Source organism: Tamandua tetradactyla, chromosome 24 (genome assembly GCF_023851605.1).
Source record: "Tamandua tetradactyla isolate mTamTet1 chromosome 24, mTamTet1.pri, whole genome shotgun sequence".
Classification (NCBI taxonomy): domain Eukaryota; kingdom Metazoa; phylum Chordata; class Mammalia; order Pilosa; family Myrmecophagidae; genus Tamandua; species Tamandua tetradactyla.
Window position 1 is genome coordinate 18,378,268 of NC_135350.1, and position 16,453 is coordinate 18,394,720.

A 16,453-nucleotide genomic window follows, 5' to 3' on the forward strand; every position below is an offset into this window, starting at 1 on the left:
GAAGTCTTGGAGGAAGTAGAGGAAGACCTGGGCTCTGCCCTTCACTGCCTTGTGACCTCAGCCAAGGTGCTTTGGCCTCAGTTTCCCCAATCAGTCCTCTTATTTAAGGAAGTGTCTTGCTTACTCAGGTACATAACTCTGGAAATTCTCCCCTCACTCTTTTCTCCTGCATCTTCAATTTTCCTTCTCTACTGGGTTATTCCCATCTGCACACAAATGTGGTAGACTCTATCTCACCTTCAAATCCTCTTTCCTTAACTCCACTTTTCCCTCTAGATACTGCCTCATTTCCTGTCTCTACATTACAGCGAAACTCCTTGGAAAAAAGCACATATGCTTACAGTCTTAAATTCCTTTTCTCCAATTCTCTCTTGAACTCCCTTCAGTCAGACTTTGGCCCACACCCTTCCATCATAACAACCCCTTGGTGCTATCCATCCAGCTGCACCTAGACCACCTTTTAGTACTGAGACCAGCTTCTTCACAGGTTCCAGGAGTCATTTCAACACAGCACGTCACTAATACATCAACATTGACAATGAGTCTATGCACTGCAGCTGCTGCTGCAGCCAGTCCTGCTTTCAACACCATACTACAGTATAAATATGATGTGGGAATGTACACTCCTCAACAATGTCTTCATGCACAGCCACAAGTTCCCATGCAGCAGCTGATCATGTACAAGATGATTGCTTCCACATTGGTATCTGCCCCTCCTCAAGTGCAAAACAAAGTTTGGGTGAGTGGTTATTTCCCCTTACTCAAGTCATGCACCCTAACCTTGATGGTAAGATCACTGGCCTATTGTTGAAGATTGTTAATTCAGAACTTCTTCATGTGCTTGAGTCTCCAGAGTCTCTAATATTGTTCAAAGGTTGATAAAACTGTAGTTGCACTACAAGCCACTAAGTTAAAGAAGCTGCCCAGCAAGCAGTTAGCAATACCACTGGTGTCCAACTGTTTAAAATTGGTCAGGTACCGTGAGAAGATACTTGTGCTTCACCAAAGAAAAATATCTACATATCAAAAACCTTAAATATTGTAGGGAAAAAAAAGCATTGCAAAATATAAAATAAATTTTAAAAGAAAGGAAACTTTGAACCTTATATACTGAGAAAATGCCAGGTGTAGCAAATAATTTATTGATTTAAAAACAACAACAACAACAACCAAACGTGAAAAATTCGAATATATAAACAAATGAATATTTTATAGACCCTGGGAAAAAAGAATTTTCAGCAAAGAACAACAATTTAAAGCATTCTTTAAATTTTGTTATTCTCTACTGTGGAATAAATAGCTCAGGATGTTGCTTCTGTCTTACATAACAGAATTGATAATCGAGCAAGGAAACATAATTTGGTTTATAATTTTTGCTTTAGTAGAAATTCGTTAAACAGTGGAGGGAAAATGTCCCACAACTCCTATGAATGCCACTAGTAAATTCCATGTATCTAAATCCAGTGGTCCATTTTCAGGTCTTATTTTACAAGATCTCTCAGCAGCATTTGGCACATTTGCTCACACCTTTCTCCTTTTCCTTTGCCTTCATCATATTTTTCAAAAATTTTATTACAGAACTTGTGTATAGTAAAATTATAGTAAAACATGGAGCTCCCATCTTACTCCCCCTCCCCAACACAATTTTCCTTATTATTAACACTTTCCATTGGTGTGGTAACTTTGTTGCAATTGATGAAACAATATTATTTTCCTGAAGCTCTTTCTTCACTTGGTTTCCAGAACACCTCCCCCCACTCCCCTACTCCCCAGTCTACCCCACTGCTGCTCTTTCTCAGTCTTTGCAGGTTCCTGTTCAATTTCCCAATCTGGGAACATCGGGGTCATTCAGGGCTCAGTCCTTGGGCATCTTTGAGAGTCTACTTACACTCCATAGGTGATTTTTATCTACTCTAATGACTTTAATACCATGTATATGCTGATGGCTCCCACCGAGTTATCTCCAGCCAGAATTTTCCCCTGAAATCCAAATTGCATGCCAGCAATTTCCTCAACACTTCCACTTGAATGTTTAGTGGGCATCTCAAACTTAACATCTCCAAACAATTTCTGATTCCCCCGCCCCAGACTCTAAACCTTCCTATACTACTCACACCTGAATTTTATTCTTCCCACCTAAATAAATGGTCAATTTCACTCTTCCAGTTGCTCAAGCCAAAACCTTTGAAGTCATCCTTCCTTGCTTTCTTTCTCTCATGCCTACATTCTTGGTTCAACCACTTCTCATCACCTTCCTTGGTACCACCCTGGTCTTTTGCTTCACTTATTAAACTAGCCTCTCATCTAGTCTTCTTGCTTCCATCTTTGCCTTTTGCAATTCATTCTCAACACAGTAGTCCAAGTTTTCTTTTAAAGCTTATTAGTTCATGTTCCTCCTCTGCTTATAACTACCCAGTATCATCTTACTTATAGAGTAGGAACAGAAGGACATAACAGTGCTGTAATACAAAGCCGACAATGCCCCGTCCTTACCTGCCATCAACTCTTCTTCTACTACAACAACAGGCTTTCTGTGGACATGATCCCATTTTAGGACCTCTCACTTGCTGTCCCCTCTGCTTGGTGTTCTCTTCCTCTACATATCCATGTGGCTTATATCTGCGCTGTGTTCAAATGTCACCTTATCAGTGAAGCCTTCCTTGACAACCTATATTTAAAAATCCTCCATCTCACCTAAACTAGCCCCCAAACCCTACCTTATTTTTCTCCATGGCATATATCTCCACATTTACTTAATTCTGTGTCTGTCTCTCCCAACTAGAAAATAAGCTCTAAGATGATAGGAACTTAGTGGCTTTGTGCCTTACTGAATGCCCAGCTCCTGGAAATATACTTGGCACAGAGTGGGTGCTTAAAGATATTTATGAATGAATAAATGATTCTACAAAACCAGGTGGTTGCATAAAGTGCTCCTAAGGTCTCATTCAAATCTGCTGTTCCATGATTTTGTAGTCAATAAATAGTTCCTCTTGTTAATAAGTTGACAAGGCATAAACTAAACCCCTATGCTAAGAAATAATTAATGCAATTATGATAGCTGGCAGTTTTTTTAGTTCTTCTCATGTAATTTAAATGAATGAACTAATTTACTCCTCACGATAACCTTGTAAGATCGGTATCACTTTCTCCATTCTCCAGATGGAGAAATGGAGGAAAAGAGGAAGGAATAGCAACTAGCCTAAGGGTACACAGCTAGTAACTGGCAGAGCTGGGATCTGAGCCCAGGCAGTCTGGCTCCAGAACTGGAGCTCTTTTCTATATGGCGCCTCCTATGGAACAAGCATTTTTAAAGTCAGTGACACAACATATTTAAAACATACCTAAAGTCTCCTTTTCCTCAGCCTGAAAAATATTTTATTCTAATACACATATTTAGACATGAACATTATAAACATTAGCTCCAGGAAATATATTTGTTTTTAGGTGACAGTGTACATAAGGGGAATAAAAATTTACGCTTTTCTCAATCACTATTTTTCTCATGGTTGTACCTTTTTCTTCTGCTTTTAGCCCTTAAATTGGGTTCTTAGTAGTCTTTAACAAATATTTGGTCTGTAAGAGATTATGATGTCATCGGGGGATTATAAACTCATCTGGGATGGCAGGACAGGGATTTATTTCCCCGTTTTGTAACCGCCTTCCTTCTAGCCATGGGTTCTAGTGATGCTTCTTGCTGGAGGGTTTTTATGCTGCTCTGTGCGCTTGCTTTGTCAGGGGAGGAAGTTAGGGATATTGCTGCTGGGGAGAAGAGTAGGGGCTGCAAGCATCATCAAGGTGGGTTCTTGCGTATGAACAGTATACAAGCCTCTTAGCATGATGGCAAGGGGAGAGAGAGGGATTAAAACTCTTTGTAAGGATAACCTTTTAGTGGCTGTCCGCTTTGTGCTTAATGCTTTACATTCTCATTTACGCCTCCCTCTGCCCTGTGATGGGTGCACATTTATGCTGATTCTCACAGATGGGGAAACTGAGGCTCAGAGGTGTAAAAGATCTTGACACTGCCACACAGGGCTGAATCCCAAACCAGGTGTTTTCAAGTACATTGCTACTTCAGTTTCCGTGTATTCCTTAAAGCCCAAATCAAGAGCCAGTCCAGAGAGAAGGGTTCATGTACCATGGGCTTCTCAAGTTTCAAGTAACAACAGCCAGATTTCTATTAACATGACTATTTTATGCAAGGAATAAAAGAAAGTACCCAGTGAATATACTTATAAGTCCTTAATGAAGTGAATTTAAATTATCTGAATTCATTGTTTTGGAGAAGGGGGGAAGTGGGGTATCTTTTGTAAGTACTATTTCACTGAACACCAAAATAGAAATCTCATTTCAGTTTGAATAAAGGATTAGAGTAAAATGTCAAATTGAAGTGGAGAAATTCCTTTTGAAACAGTATAAAAGGAGACCCCAAAGAAAGCATAGTTGTCAAGTGTATACTCAAGGAAAAGAATGGCTCCTTAAAAAGCACATGCTGGACTAGACAACCAGAGAAAATTGTGAGAAATTACCTGGTAAGAGAGGGAGATGTAGGCAAGTGGACTAGAATATATGAGAACCAAAGCATCTTTGTTTTTGTGAATCTGAAGAGTGCTGGTGAAACAGAAATAATATATAATTGCAGTTAATTCTTTTCTTAGCATCTTTTGTGAATATTTTCTCTCTACTCTGAAAATGAGAATGAAATTGTATTTCTCAGGGCAGGAAGGGATGCTGCAAGATGTGTCCCAACTCTACTTACCTGATAAGTCAACTGACTGAAATTAGTAAGCAAGTGTCATCATGCAAGAAGCACTCTTCTGTCACACTGATTATAGGAAGAAAATATGCTCCCTCTGCTTTCCTTTTTGCCTGAAGACTCAGTTCCAGATGGCCTTTAGCCCAACAAAATCAATTTAAAAATCTCTTCTGCTTGAGGAATAGGTGCCTTGATGAATGAGTTTTCTCTCTGAGTCTGTATTTCACACAGGTGACGGAGTGCAGAGGGGAGGAATTAGGCAGGAGCCAAAGCTAAACCAGAATTACTCAAAGCAGAGGGTCTGTACCATAAGCCAATTGAAGAGTCTAAGGAGCAAGTGGTACTATGTGACAGCAGCTGTGTGCATGCATGAAAAGATTCATTCTTGGCAATTATTTCCTGGGGAGGCAAGGGGCCAATAAAGCTTTATGAATGCTAGTTCATCTGTCATTTCCAGCTGCCTCCCCATTCAAGTCCACCTGCACACTCACAAACAGCAGGCTTGCCTGCACCTTCATTGACAGCAGGCCAGCATCAACAGCTTCCTTCAGTGCCGTTGGGAACAGGATGGGCCCCAAGCAGTAAAAACTTCTGGGCTTGCAGAGACCTAAATTCCCCTTGCCTTGGGCAGTTGAAACTTGCAAATATGAACAATGAGAGGTTTCCCAAGGTTCGGTGAGATGGTGGATGGTGAAATCAGGAATAAGGGTTGGCAATGTGCTGAGAGGTTTGAAGTCAAACAAACAAAAGGAACTTCATTGATCTCTGCTTTTTAACAGTGATGTTGCTTCTTAATATCCTGGCTTGGAGCAGAGTCCTGGAGGGATCTCTGAGCTGACGACCTCTGAGGTTACTAAATGGCAGCCGTCCCCTGGACTACAGTATTTAAATCAAACCTGGTCCAGGTTAAACTGAGACACGAGAAAGGGAAAGATGGGAAAGAAATTCCCTTACTTTATGTATGATGAAAATTATTTATCTGCCTATCTGGAGAGGGGTGGCAGGGAAATAATTGTATATGTAACTATATAGCTGTACCTGTTAACAAAGTTTAGCAAAATATGTGGTTGAAGGAACTGTTAGAGCAGGTGCTCACTTGTGTTGAGTAAGGGCTGATTCACATGGAAGAGAATGGGTAGAGAGGAGGACAAGTTAAATCTCCACCGCTTGAAGCTATGTGGTAATGCCTGAGTTCTTACACATTTGTCTGATGCTTTCTAGGCCCCCTCTCCCCATTCCTCTTGCCTAATATTTGCCAATCTTTCTGATAAGTAGGAAGAGAAATTTTTCTGAGGAGGAAAATGGGTATGAAGAGGAAGATGAAAGTCTGAAAACAGGATTGGCCTTAGACCTACACAATTGTGAACTCAAACCTTGTATAAATGCCATCAGAGCCTCACAGATTGTGCATTGAGGGGGATAGTCAATCTAACGTCAACAGAATGGCTATTGCTTAGTTCTTGGTTTACACTGGTCTACACGTGCAAAGTGAATAGGCTAAAATAGGCAAGTATCTGATCTATTCAACCAGAGAAATCATTTGTCCTTAATTATTTGGATATTATCTTCAAGTTTAACATTAAGAATAACCATCTAGAAGTATCTTTTAAAAAAACAATCTTTATGACGCTTGTGGCTTTGGAGAAGTGTCCACAGGAAATGGACATTGGCTTCACCTGGAGATTCCCAAAGCCATGTTTGCAGATATAGATTCCTGCTTGAAGCAAGCTGCGAATGAGACTGCAGATAGTTCTAAAGAAGCTAGATGAAATGTGTCAGCAATATAGGTTTATGGATCTCAACCTTCCTCAAAAGATGAGGAGATTAAAAAGTCAGCTTCCTAAAATTAAGCTGACTAGAAATTCTGAAATACATACAGAAGAAAAAAGAATCCGCCAATTCATCGGAGACCAGATTTTTGCAGATAATCTAATTTACAAAGCTTTGCTTATACCTACTGATAAAGTTTGTCTGTGGTTGAGGGCTAATGCAATACTTGAATATGGTATTGATGAAGCACAGACATTGTTGGAAAATAATTTCTCAATTGCCACAAAAAATCTTGATTCTCTTGAGGAAGACCTTGACTTTCTATGAGATCAATTTACTACCAGTGAAGTCAATATGGCCAAGGTTTATATTTGGGATGTAAAAAGAAGTAAAAAAGATGATTCAAGAACAAATCATAGTGCGGGCAATTAAAAATGTTGTTCAGTTTTCTGACATGTTATTTGAAATACCCCGAAATACATCCTTAAAGGTTGATGTAACTGATTTTTTAACTGCAAGGATATCATTTTATTTACATAAATAAAATTAGTTTAAAATATTTCATGAAATTACAGGTTTTTTTTTCAATTCCCCTGCAAATTAAATGCTTTCATTTTTTTTTTTTTTTCTGTCATAAGGAAACTCTTAGCTGAAATGCCCAGAAACTGTGCAGTATGCTATGGAAGCTGAATGCTGGACATTTTAACAGTTTTCTTTATCTTTATCATCTGATGTTGCTCTCATTTCATGTGGCTAAGTGAGTTTAGAGGTAGGAAAGACAGACAATTCGAATGTTTGCAATCATTTTGGTACATGCTGGGTTTCATGGTCCTCTGTTGTAGTGAATTTGCCTTACAGAAATGAGGTTTCATGAATTCCTGATTAACAAATATTCTGGACTTTAAAAGAAATGGTAATTTGCCAAAAGAGTAAGAGGGTTTATCTCAAATAAGTGCAGCATGTTTGCAATAAGGGAGATCCGATCAGCATGCAAAACTACTCACTTAGAACTCTTGGCTAAGGAGATTTTGTATTTCTTAAAAATTCTTCAAAGCAGCTTAACAGGAATGTTAAATATAAACCTGCAGTGGGAAAAGTTGTGAGCTTTTTTATTCAGGATAAAACCTCATAGGACTAGTAAAAAATCCCTGTGACAGCCCATTAGTAGTGGCTAGGATTCGGTGATCCAGATTCTGGTAAAACACAAATGTATTATTTCATCTCCACATAGTAAAAATATATACTTGTACAATGTAATGGACTTGTATTCAATGATGGTACATCAATGAAGATAGAAACTAAAAACAATCTTTTCATTCCCTTTTCCTCAGTGAGGTGGCAATCTTTCTGGCAGTAAACAGAAGCTTCAGCAAGACAGAACTTAGAGTGCATTAAATAAATATAAATTTTATTAAAAACACTCACATAGCCTTATCAGGAATGATATAATAATAAACAGCTTTCAAATAACCTGCATTCATTACATTACAATACTTACAGTATTTATAACCATCCTCAGATTTTACAGAAAAATCAAACATTTCATGAAAATGAAACTAAGGTTTAAAAAAGCATAGAAAAATGCACGCTGAAGTTCATTATCTTAGTGTCAAACTGCAAATGTTTCCTATACAAGTTAACCACTAGCTTTAGAAGTGAATTGTACATCACTGTGCGTCAATCAAGATGAAAAATTCATTCAAGTAAAGTTGACACCACTCAGAAGCATTTTCAAGTATGGCTATATAGTTAACCTGATATTCCTATATAAGCAAATTTTATATCTGCTTCCCACTCATTCTGAGGCAGGTTTGATATTTACAATTATAGATCTAATATTTACACTATGTCATTCAATTCCCTCTCCTCCTTTCTTTCTCACCTCTCTCCAACCTCCCAAACTGCACTTCCTGCTCTTTTTGGCCAGCAGTTTGACAAATGACAGTGGACGATATAGAAACCAAATATTCATTAGGGACAGCAGACTCAAAACCAACAAACGCACATGTAGTAGCCAAATATTTGGGGTTAGATTTCATGGTATTTGCAAAACATTTAAATCATGGTTTGGTGTATGAAAACAAACATTTTAAAAATGTTTGTATTTAAAGTGGGCAAAGCCATATTATAAAGTTTTGACCAATAAAAACCAAAGGCCTCCATTGATTAAGAATTTATTTCTAGTCATACTATGCAAAAAATGGATTTAGACACTAACATAACTTTACAGTATATTGCACACCATACCTCTAGTGCTTTGCCAGTTTAGGGAAGCCCTCATGGAGTCTGCAACTGCATTTATTACAGGATCAAAAGCTTTATTTAGAGAGTTGAACGACTCTAACCAATGGCCACTTGCCAAACTCCGGCCTTACAATTTTCCCTTTATCAACTCAGTGCAAGGTATTTTCATGTAATTTTTTTCCTGCTTGAAACAGTCAAAAGATTCTCTAAACTTTAAAATGCTTTTCTTTACAATAAAAAAGCCAACAGATTTACAAAACTAGTTTTAGTTACATCAGTACAATATACAATAGGAGGGATTCAAAATAAAAGGGTTAAATCCCTGAAAAAGAATATACTTTAACCTACAACAATTTTACATAAACACAGGTGACATGTTGGCATAAGGAGAACATGAGCTGAAATATCCCTGAATTTTTAGAACAAAAAGATTGAAGTTCAAGTTATACTTGCTAAGAAATCAAGTACTGAAAAAAGTTATGCTTTTTAATAATAAAAAAAGACGTGGAAAAAATGATGGTACACAATGCTATAAGCTTTCACTCTCAGTTCAATATCCTATTGCCAAACTAGTGTTGAGGTATATGACAAGTAGGAACATCACTCAAACCTTTAATGAATTCTTAGCTCACATTATGATATATTTGTAAAAGGTTGAGTAGCACCATCATGATGTGAATTCTGCTTCAAACCCATATATATATTTATATTTATTTAATTTTTTTACAGTACTAAAATACTAAAGCATTGCGTTAAAAAAGTTTAGTTTACAATTTAATTTACTGTACAACCCTTTCACTTCTTTATACAAATTAATGATTTAAAACCACCCTAGCAAACCAGCTGCCTGTTTTTTGTTTTTCTTTAATCAACAGAACCACATGGAACTAACCCTGTTTATTCATCTTATGCAGGCATCAGTCTGCTCAATCTTCCTGGTAAAGAGGACACTTAAGCTAAGAAATGACACCATCACAATGTACATAATTATCAACACAAAGGCAGACTGCCATTTGGTTCTTTTGAAGAGTATACAGATCCATGAAACAGCATGGGCTTAAGTGGACTAGCTTTCTTAAATCTGGAGCATGTGGCTAATTATTACCTGCAGTTAACAGAAAATTCTTAAAACTTTACATATTTGAGCAATGAACTTGTCATACAATTTTGTAAAAAAACTGTTTTACAGTATATCATGTGAGAGGAGCACCAGAAAACGTGTTTTGTGGACCAATGTATTCCCTTGAATCCAGTAAGCCCCATTTTGGATTTAACTGGCTGTATGAAAAATGGACACATTGTTCATCAGCAGATGCACGGTTAAAAGCAAAAATATTTTAAAAGGTTTCCTTGTTACCTTAAAAAAAATCAACTTTGCATTCTAAAATGAAAGTAAACTTTTTTTTTTTTAAATGTCTCAGTACCTTAGCATTATTCAAGTTGTCAAAGCTTAGGTAGACAAAGTGCTTCTAAAACACTATTTAAAATATTTATTCATATACATGTGTGCACATATACATATGTATGTATGTGTATATATATATATGTACATATATATATGTGTTTATTGTCCTACAAGGACGTTACTGGATGAGCAAAATCCAGAGGCTTTTAAAATGTCCACATTTTAAAAACTAAGCTTGTGTAAGAACAGGCAAGCATGATAAAAACTTGAATGAAACAGTATTCATATTACTCAAGGGCACTGGAGCACTCTGATAGCATCTTGATGATATAAAGGCATTAAATTCTCAATTATTAGACACCATTTTCTTAGCACCATTTCTTACAACATCCAAACAAATTCAGTGTTTTGCTGTCTATTCATTTATGCTTTCTGTAACTATTTTGATAAATAAAAGTTAATATTAAGATTATAGTAAAAACTGCATGTTAAAAAAGCCTTAATTCCAGTATTTCAGTACATCGTATATTCAGCACCAGATGGTATTTTAAGATTCCTGCCACTGTAATACTACAGTACTTGTTTGTGTTCCATGACTATGCAAACTTGCTATTATTAAAAGTGGTCACAGATGTGTAGACTTGTAAAGGGGAAAAAAATCACATTTACATATCATCTCACCCAATAGAACCAGTGTTTTAAAATGTAAATTGCAAAATGCTTTCTTCCCCACCTTCTTTTTGCATAGAATGCTTTGGTCTTTTTTTCTAGATGCCATCTGTGACCACTTAGGAGTTGGTGGAAATTAAGAGATGTGGTGAGACAACCTCTTCTTTGCTGGTGAGGCAAGGTTTTTCCCACCACATTTAACACGAATCCTGTGTCCTTTCCCCACTGCCCACACCATGAAAACTATGCTACTGACAGGTTGGTTGTGGTCGTTTCAAATGAGGTAACCAACAAAGGGATGACATTATATATATCTGTTGTAAGGCCCAGTGACCCGAGTGAAGGCATATGGAGATGTAGTTACGGTGGAATCTGTGGTCATGGACAAGGTCCTTTCGGTAAGAGACTTGATAAAGCGCAGGTACGTGGGCTCTGAAGCTTCATGCGGCTCAGTGGGTTCCCGTTTCACCTTTTTGCCATGGGCTTTCTGAGGCACGTAGTCGGGGCCGTACTTTTCACACTCTTCCTCTTTTTCACGGGCTTTTTCAGCCATTTTAGCTTCCCAGAGAGCCAAGCCATGCTTTGGCTCATTCATGCTCTTATGCTGGTAAAAAACAAGTGAGATCCTTGTGGGGTGATTCCTATTAGGATTCTTTAAAGGAGTTGTGGCATGAAGCTCACGCTTTGCACACTCGATGAGAATTGACCCATGAGTTGGAGCCACAGCCACGCCCCCAATGTCAGGATCTAGAAAACTTTGTTCACTGTCTGACCAGACCTCATCATTTTCCTCTGCAGCAAAAGCCACACCCTGGATTGGTGCTGAAGGCTGCCTTTCCTTATTGTTCATATGATTTAATTTGTGTAGGCCATCTTGGACCGAAGCATCTTGGTTAAAACCTGGAAGAACCTGAGACAACCCATTAGCTGCATGGGAAAGCATGTCATTCTCCTTGTTTTGGAGATGCAAGGCATGAAGAGAGCTGTTGAAAATGCCTGAAGATGCAGTGTAGTTATGGATTATATGAGAAGATGGATGATGGTCACCATTTTTATAGTCAATGCTTGGGGTGCTCATATTGGGTGGTAATCTAGAGGCAGCTCCCATGAAATGGCCATCTATCTCATGAGTGGAATAAGGAGGCAATGACCCTACATGGTGTACATTCTGTCTAACAGTACAACTGCTGAAGGCATCTCCTTGCATATTTTGGTTTCCATAACTCAAGTACTTGGAAGCAAAACTCGGGCTATTTCCAAGTCTCTGCTGATATAGTGTATGGATGGGTGGTAGATTTAGCTTAGAGAGATGGTCTTGGCTTGGATACCTATACAGATCCATGGGCTGAGACTGGGGAGAATAGGGGCCCAGATACGAGGTACAGTTGTCCATAGACACATTTCCATTGCATTGATATGATGGATATTGGTTACTCTGATTCAAAAGCCCAGGATAGGGGTTCATGGGATTAGAAGAACTCAAATATGAACCTGTAGTTTGGGATGAAGTGGAGTAGAGGGTCACGCGATTGGCACCTCCATAAATATCTGAAGTGTGTGAGGAGTTTGGATAAGGACTAACTGGATTGGGCTGTCTCATATATAGATTGGTAGGTCCAGAAGAAGAGTAAGAGTTGACAGACTCTGGCTGAGGGTTGTTAGTCAAAGGGCGATGCGTTTGGGCTGGCTGCTGCTGCTGCTGCTGCTGCTGCTGCTGCTGTGGCCGTGGCAGCTGTTGTGGCTGCTGGGGCTGGGACTGCTGGGACTGCTGCATGACTTGTCCTGAAAGTCGCAAAAGTTCTGTGGATAGGATAAGAAAGAGCAGACGTGCTTCGTTATTACTTCATGAAAGCTATGAGGATACTTCAACTTGTGTGTGAATCACTATCAGGATTATACAATCCTATTAAGCCAAGGACAGGAACAAAGTCAGGGTTCTGTTACTGTCCGACACTATTTTTTTGGTATCTAAAGTATTAGAAATGAAAATGTAGACCTGATAACTGGACAATCCAAGAAAAATAAACATCCACAAGCTATTCCACTGACAGCAACATTCTCTAGGGAGTTCTGTGCCTCTGAAGGTGCACACCGTCGATGTGAACTGCCCTCCTCCTTCTACCTCATCTCCCTACCTTCCTTGGCTTAAGTTATCTCTTCATTAAGGAAGACTCTGTGATCCCCATTTTTTAGTGCATTTGTAATATCCACTGCCAACATGGATCCAGTAAAGCAACTGTCATGCTGTATTATAATTACTAGTCTAACAGCCCCCCACTAGCAACTCCAATGCTTAGGAAGTTCCTTGAGAGCAAGGACCATGTCTTAATTTATTTCTCCATTGTCTGGCATTCAGTAAAATGTATTAAACAGTTTTTAAAAAAAGGAACATAAAAAGTATTATGGATGATTTAGTAATGCTATTAGAAAAATAAATGACACTCATTAAAAAACAAAAAGCATCTTATATAACCGGCAAATGCTATTTCATTAACATGCTTTCCAGTGAAGAAACTTTATGCAGTTGTGAAACTTAGCGTTTTTTTTAAGCGAAACTTTTACAAGTTAAATTTCGGTTTTATGACCTTATGTAAAATAAGTCATAAGAGTTAAAAACGTGTACATGGAGCTGCACTTGCACTGACAGTACTGAGAACTCATGTGATTAATAGCTACAGAAGTTAGTTAGAAGGACTAGTGTAAAGTTCTAATCCCATTGTACTTTATGGATAACATAAAGAAGACATCAGGAAATGAATAGGATTTATTTATTTTTAGTTAACTAATCGACAAGTATTTATTCAGCAATTTTAGCATACTGTTCTAAAATACCTAATTTCTCTTCTCTGCACTTGAAAATTATCAGTAGGCAAATTTGACTTTGTGAAGCAGAAGTCATCTTATTCAAGACATGGTTGTTTCTAGGAAAAGTGGTACACTACACACTTAAAAGACATACACTTTTTTGTTGTTGTTAATAGCCAGGCCAAACGCCATCTCTGAAGTTTGGACATGAACATTACTTTGTTTCATGTTTTCTTTATAGTATTAAATACAGACATAAACAAGGAGCTTTGGAAAGAAAAGATCAACTTAGTACTGAAGAATAAAGCTCTAATGATCTGACTATAGGCATGGCCTCTTCTGATGGGCAAAAGTTTTATAGGACAGCTACATCTGGATACCATCCCAAAGCTCAAACTCAACAAGTCTAAAGAAAGCTTTGTTATTCTCCTCCACTCTCCATAAATCCAATTTTAAAACTTCTTACTTCAATAAATATTATAATTTTAAGTTATCTAGGTTTAAAACTTTGGAATCATCTTTGAACTTTTCTTCTTCACTTGAATGTTTTAGTCACCAAATCCATTGAGTTTCATTTTGGAAGAATTCACTTTCTTCCCATTTGTTATATCTCCACTGCTACCACCAAAATTCAAGCTTTTCTGATCTTACTCTTAATTTATTGCATCTTTTTCCAAACTACTAACTCATTTACCTCTAATTTGGCCTGCCTACCACTGCCAGATCATGGCTAATTTTACCATATCACCTACCTAATATAAATTTTGCCATTTATTCCAGACTAAAATCCAAACTTTTTTTCCATCAAGGAACTGAAGGTGCAGTATCTCATGACCATCTCCCAGAGCAAATCTAGGCCTTGCTACTTTAGTAAGACCCTGGTTCAGAACTAAAACCATGACTGATGTGACCTTCCAAAATTAACAATGTTCATTTTTAAGAGAAGTATCACACAACACATATACATACATTAAATTTACCTGCCAAATGCTTAGCCTGGCTTGCATTTTCAGTCTGTTTTGTACGTGACAAGGCTGACTTTTCCTTTTCATTCTTATTTGAGCTGTTCTCCAGAGAGGAAAGCTTCTCAGCTGCAGCTTTCTTGGCTTCTAATTTCCTTTGTCGGCAGGTCTTGACCGGCTCTGCTAACATCCTGACTTTCCGCCGAAAAGAGCTCAACACCTGAATGGCACCATTTCGCTTTTTCTCATCCTGACCTTCGACACTCCCGAACTCATCCACCTCAGAGACTTTGTATAAAGGCAGAACATGGAGCTGCTCATCCTCAGGTTTTATACCAATTTCTCGATTGTCTTCCCTAGTGAGAGTGCACACCTGGCAAGGGAAGTAAGACATTACAGACTTAGTTTTAGGTCCAAAATAAAAGTGTGCATGTGTGTGTGTGTGTGTGTGTGTATATCATTCACACTACTCTGAGGATTTAAATTTGTGGTGGTGGCCTCGTTGGACTAGATCAGTGATATGTCTATTAGCAAAAAATCATACCTACCTGTTGCTAATGAAGATTGTATCAAAACAATACAAGGACGTAAAGACAAATTAATATTCACCTTTTTTTTTTCTAAATAGGAGCTGTTACTTGTGGTGACTCTGTTCTTCAACTACATTTCTGAAGAAGCAACACTACCAAGATGAAGCAGTCTTCTTACTCTTCACATTTCAAAAAGAGGATATGACACAAAAAGAGGCTTAAGATTTCTTCCACCAGATGACCCCCTCTAACTTTGGCGGTGACACATTCTCCTCATCTCATACTCTTGTACGGAAAGAAATTTCACACTTTGCCTCACACTGACTCTTCACTCTCCTTCACTATGTTTAAGAAATTCCATGATACGAAAGTAAAAATCACATTTATAAAAACTTGGGAGATTTGGTTGCCATAGACACCATATAACAATATTGTTTCTATCTTTTTATTCTTGTCTCTTCTGTACTCTGTTAAATCCAATTTACTGTTTCTCTTCTCTCATGTCTTTTCTGAGATAGCGTTTTATATATATAGGGAGTACTCTGAAAAGGAAATAAAAGCTACTTTTTTTTCTTTTGTTAGCTTAAGTCATATTGCTTTGGGTGAAAGGTTACTTTTAAAATACTAACTCATTTTTGACCAATGGAGAAAATGTAATCATGGTTTATCTAAAACACAAGGTAACATAAAATCACTGAAAGGGTTGAAAGTAATGTGATGATGATTAAAATACTAACCTTTATAAATAAGTTTATACACAAAAATCTTCTAAATCCATGTCCCTGTGCACCTTGTTACTTTTTCCCTACACATATTTATCCCCACTCAGTTCTTACATAGTTATTTCTTTTCATTCCACTTCACAGAAACTGTGATCTACCAGAGGCAAACTCCCCCTCATTATAAGCATTCTTTCTTGTCCTCTGCCTACTCTCTGTTATCTTGCTGAAATGAAACATGGTATCTTCAGGAGAACTCTAGTTCCAGCTATCACTTATTTCTTACTCTTCCAGCAGCTAACAGTCTCCTAACAACAAGCAAATGCTCAATGCATGATTAATGACAATTCTAGATGTTAGGGTGGATGATAAGCTTTGTATTTCTCCCTAGATCAGAAGTTGGCAAACTAGAGCCTTCGGCCAATGTGCTCCACGGTTTGTTTTTGTATGCCAGCAAACAAAGAGTGGTTTTTTACATTTAAAAGGTTTTAAAAACTAACAAGAAAAACAACAGAGAACTTTTAGACTCAAAGCCTAAAATAGTTATTATCAGACTCTACAGGAAAAGTTTTCCACCCTTGCCCTAGATCATCAAA

The 16,453-nt window shown here is 37.8% G+C and overlaps 1 protein-coding gene, 1 long non-coding RNA gene and 1 pseudogene across 4 annotated transcripts in view; 2 read left to right on the forward strand and 1 right to left on the reverse strand.

The window, feature by feature from the left end:
- Positions 1-15,719, forward strand: part of LOC143668072 (uncharacterized) — a 33,342-nt gene extending 17,623 nt beyond the window's left edge. Inside the window, exons 2-3 of the long non-coding RNA XR_013168279.1 lie at positions 14,776-14,935; positions 15,237-15,719. This is a non-coding gene — a long non-coding RNA (uncharacterized LOC143668072). The remainder of the gene's footprint in view (positions 1-14,775; positions 14,936-15,236) is intronic.
- LOC143668507 (prefoldin subunit 3 pseudogene) lies at positions 539-6,955 on the forward strand (annotated as a pseudogene).
- The window catches only part of TET2 (tet methylcytosine dioxygenase 2), a 169,815-nt gene continuing 161,141 nt past the window's right edge, over positions 7,780-16,453 (reverse strand). For all 3 annotated transcript variants that reach the window (XM_077142646.1, XM_077142645.1, XM_077142644.1), the window contains 2 exons: positions 14,627-14,981; positions 7,780-12,641 (listed from right to left, as the gene is read on the reverse strand). In XM_077142646.1, coding sequence (XP_076998761.1) covers positions 11,146-12,641; positions 14,627-14,981 — 1,851 coding nt within the window. In that variant the 3' untranslated portion in view covers positions 7,780-11,145. The remainder of the gene's footprint in view (positions 12,642-14,626; positions 14,982-16,453) is intronic.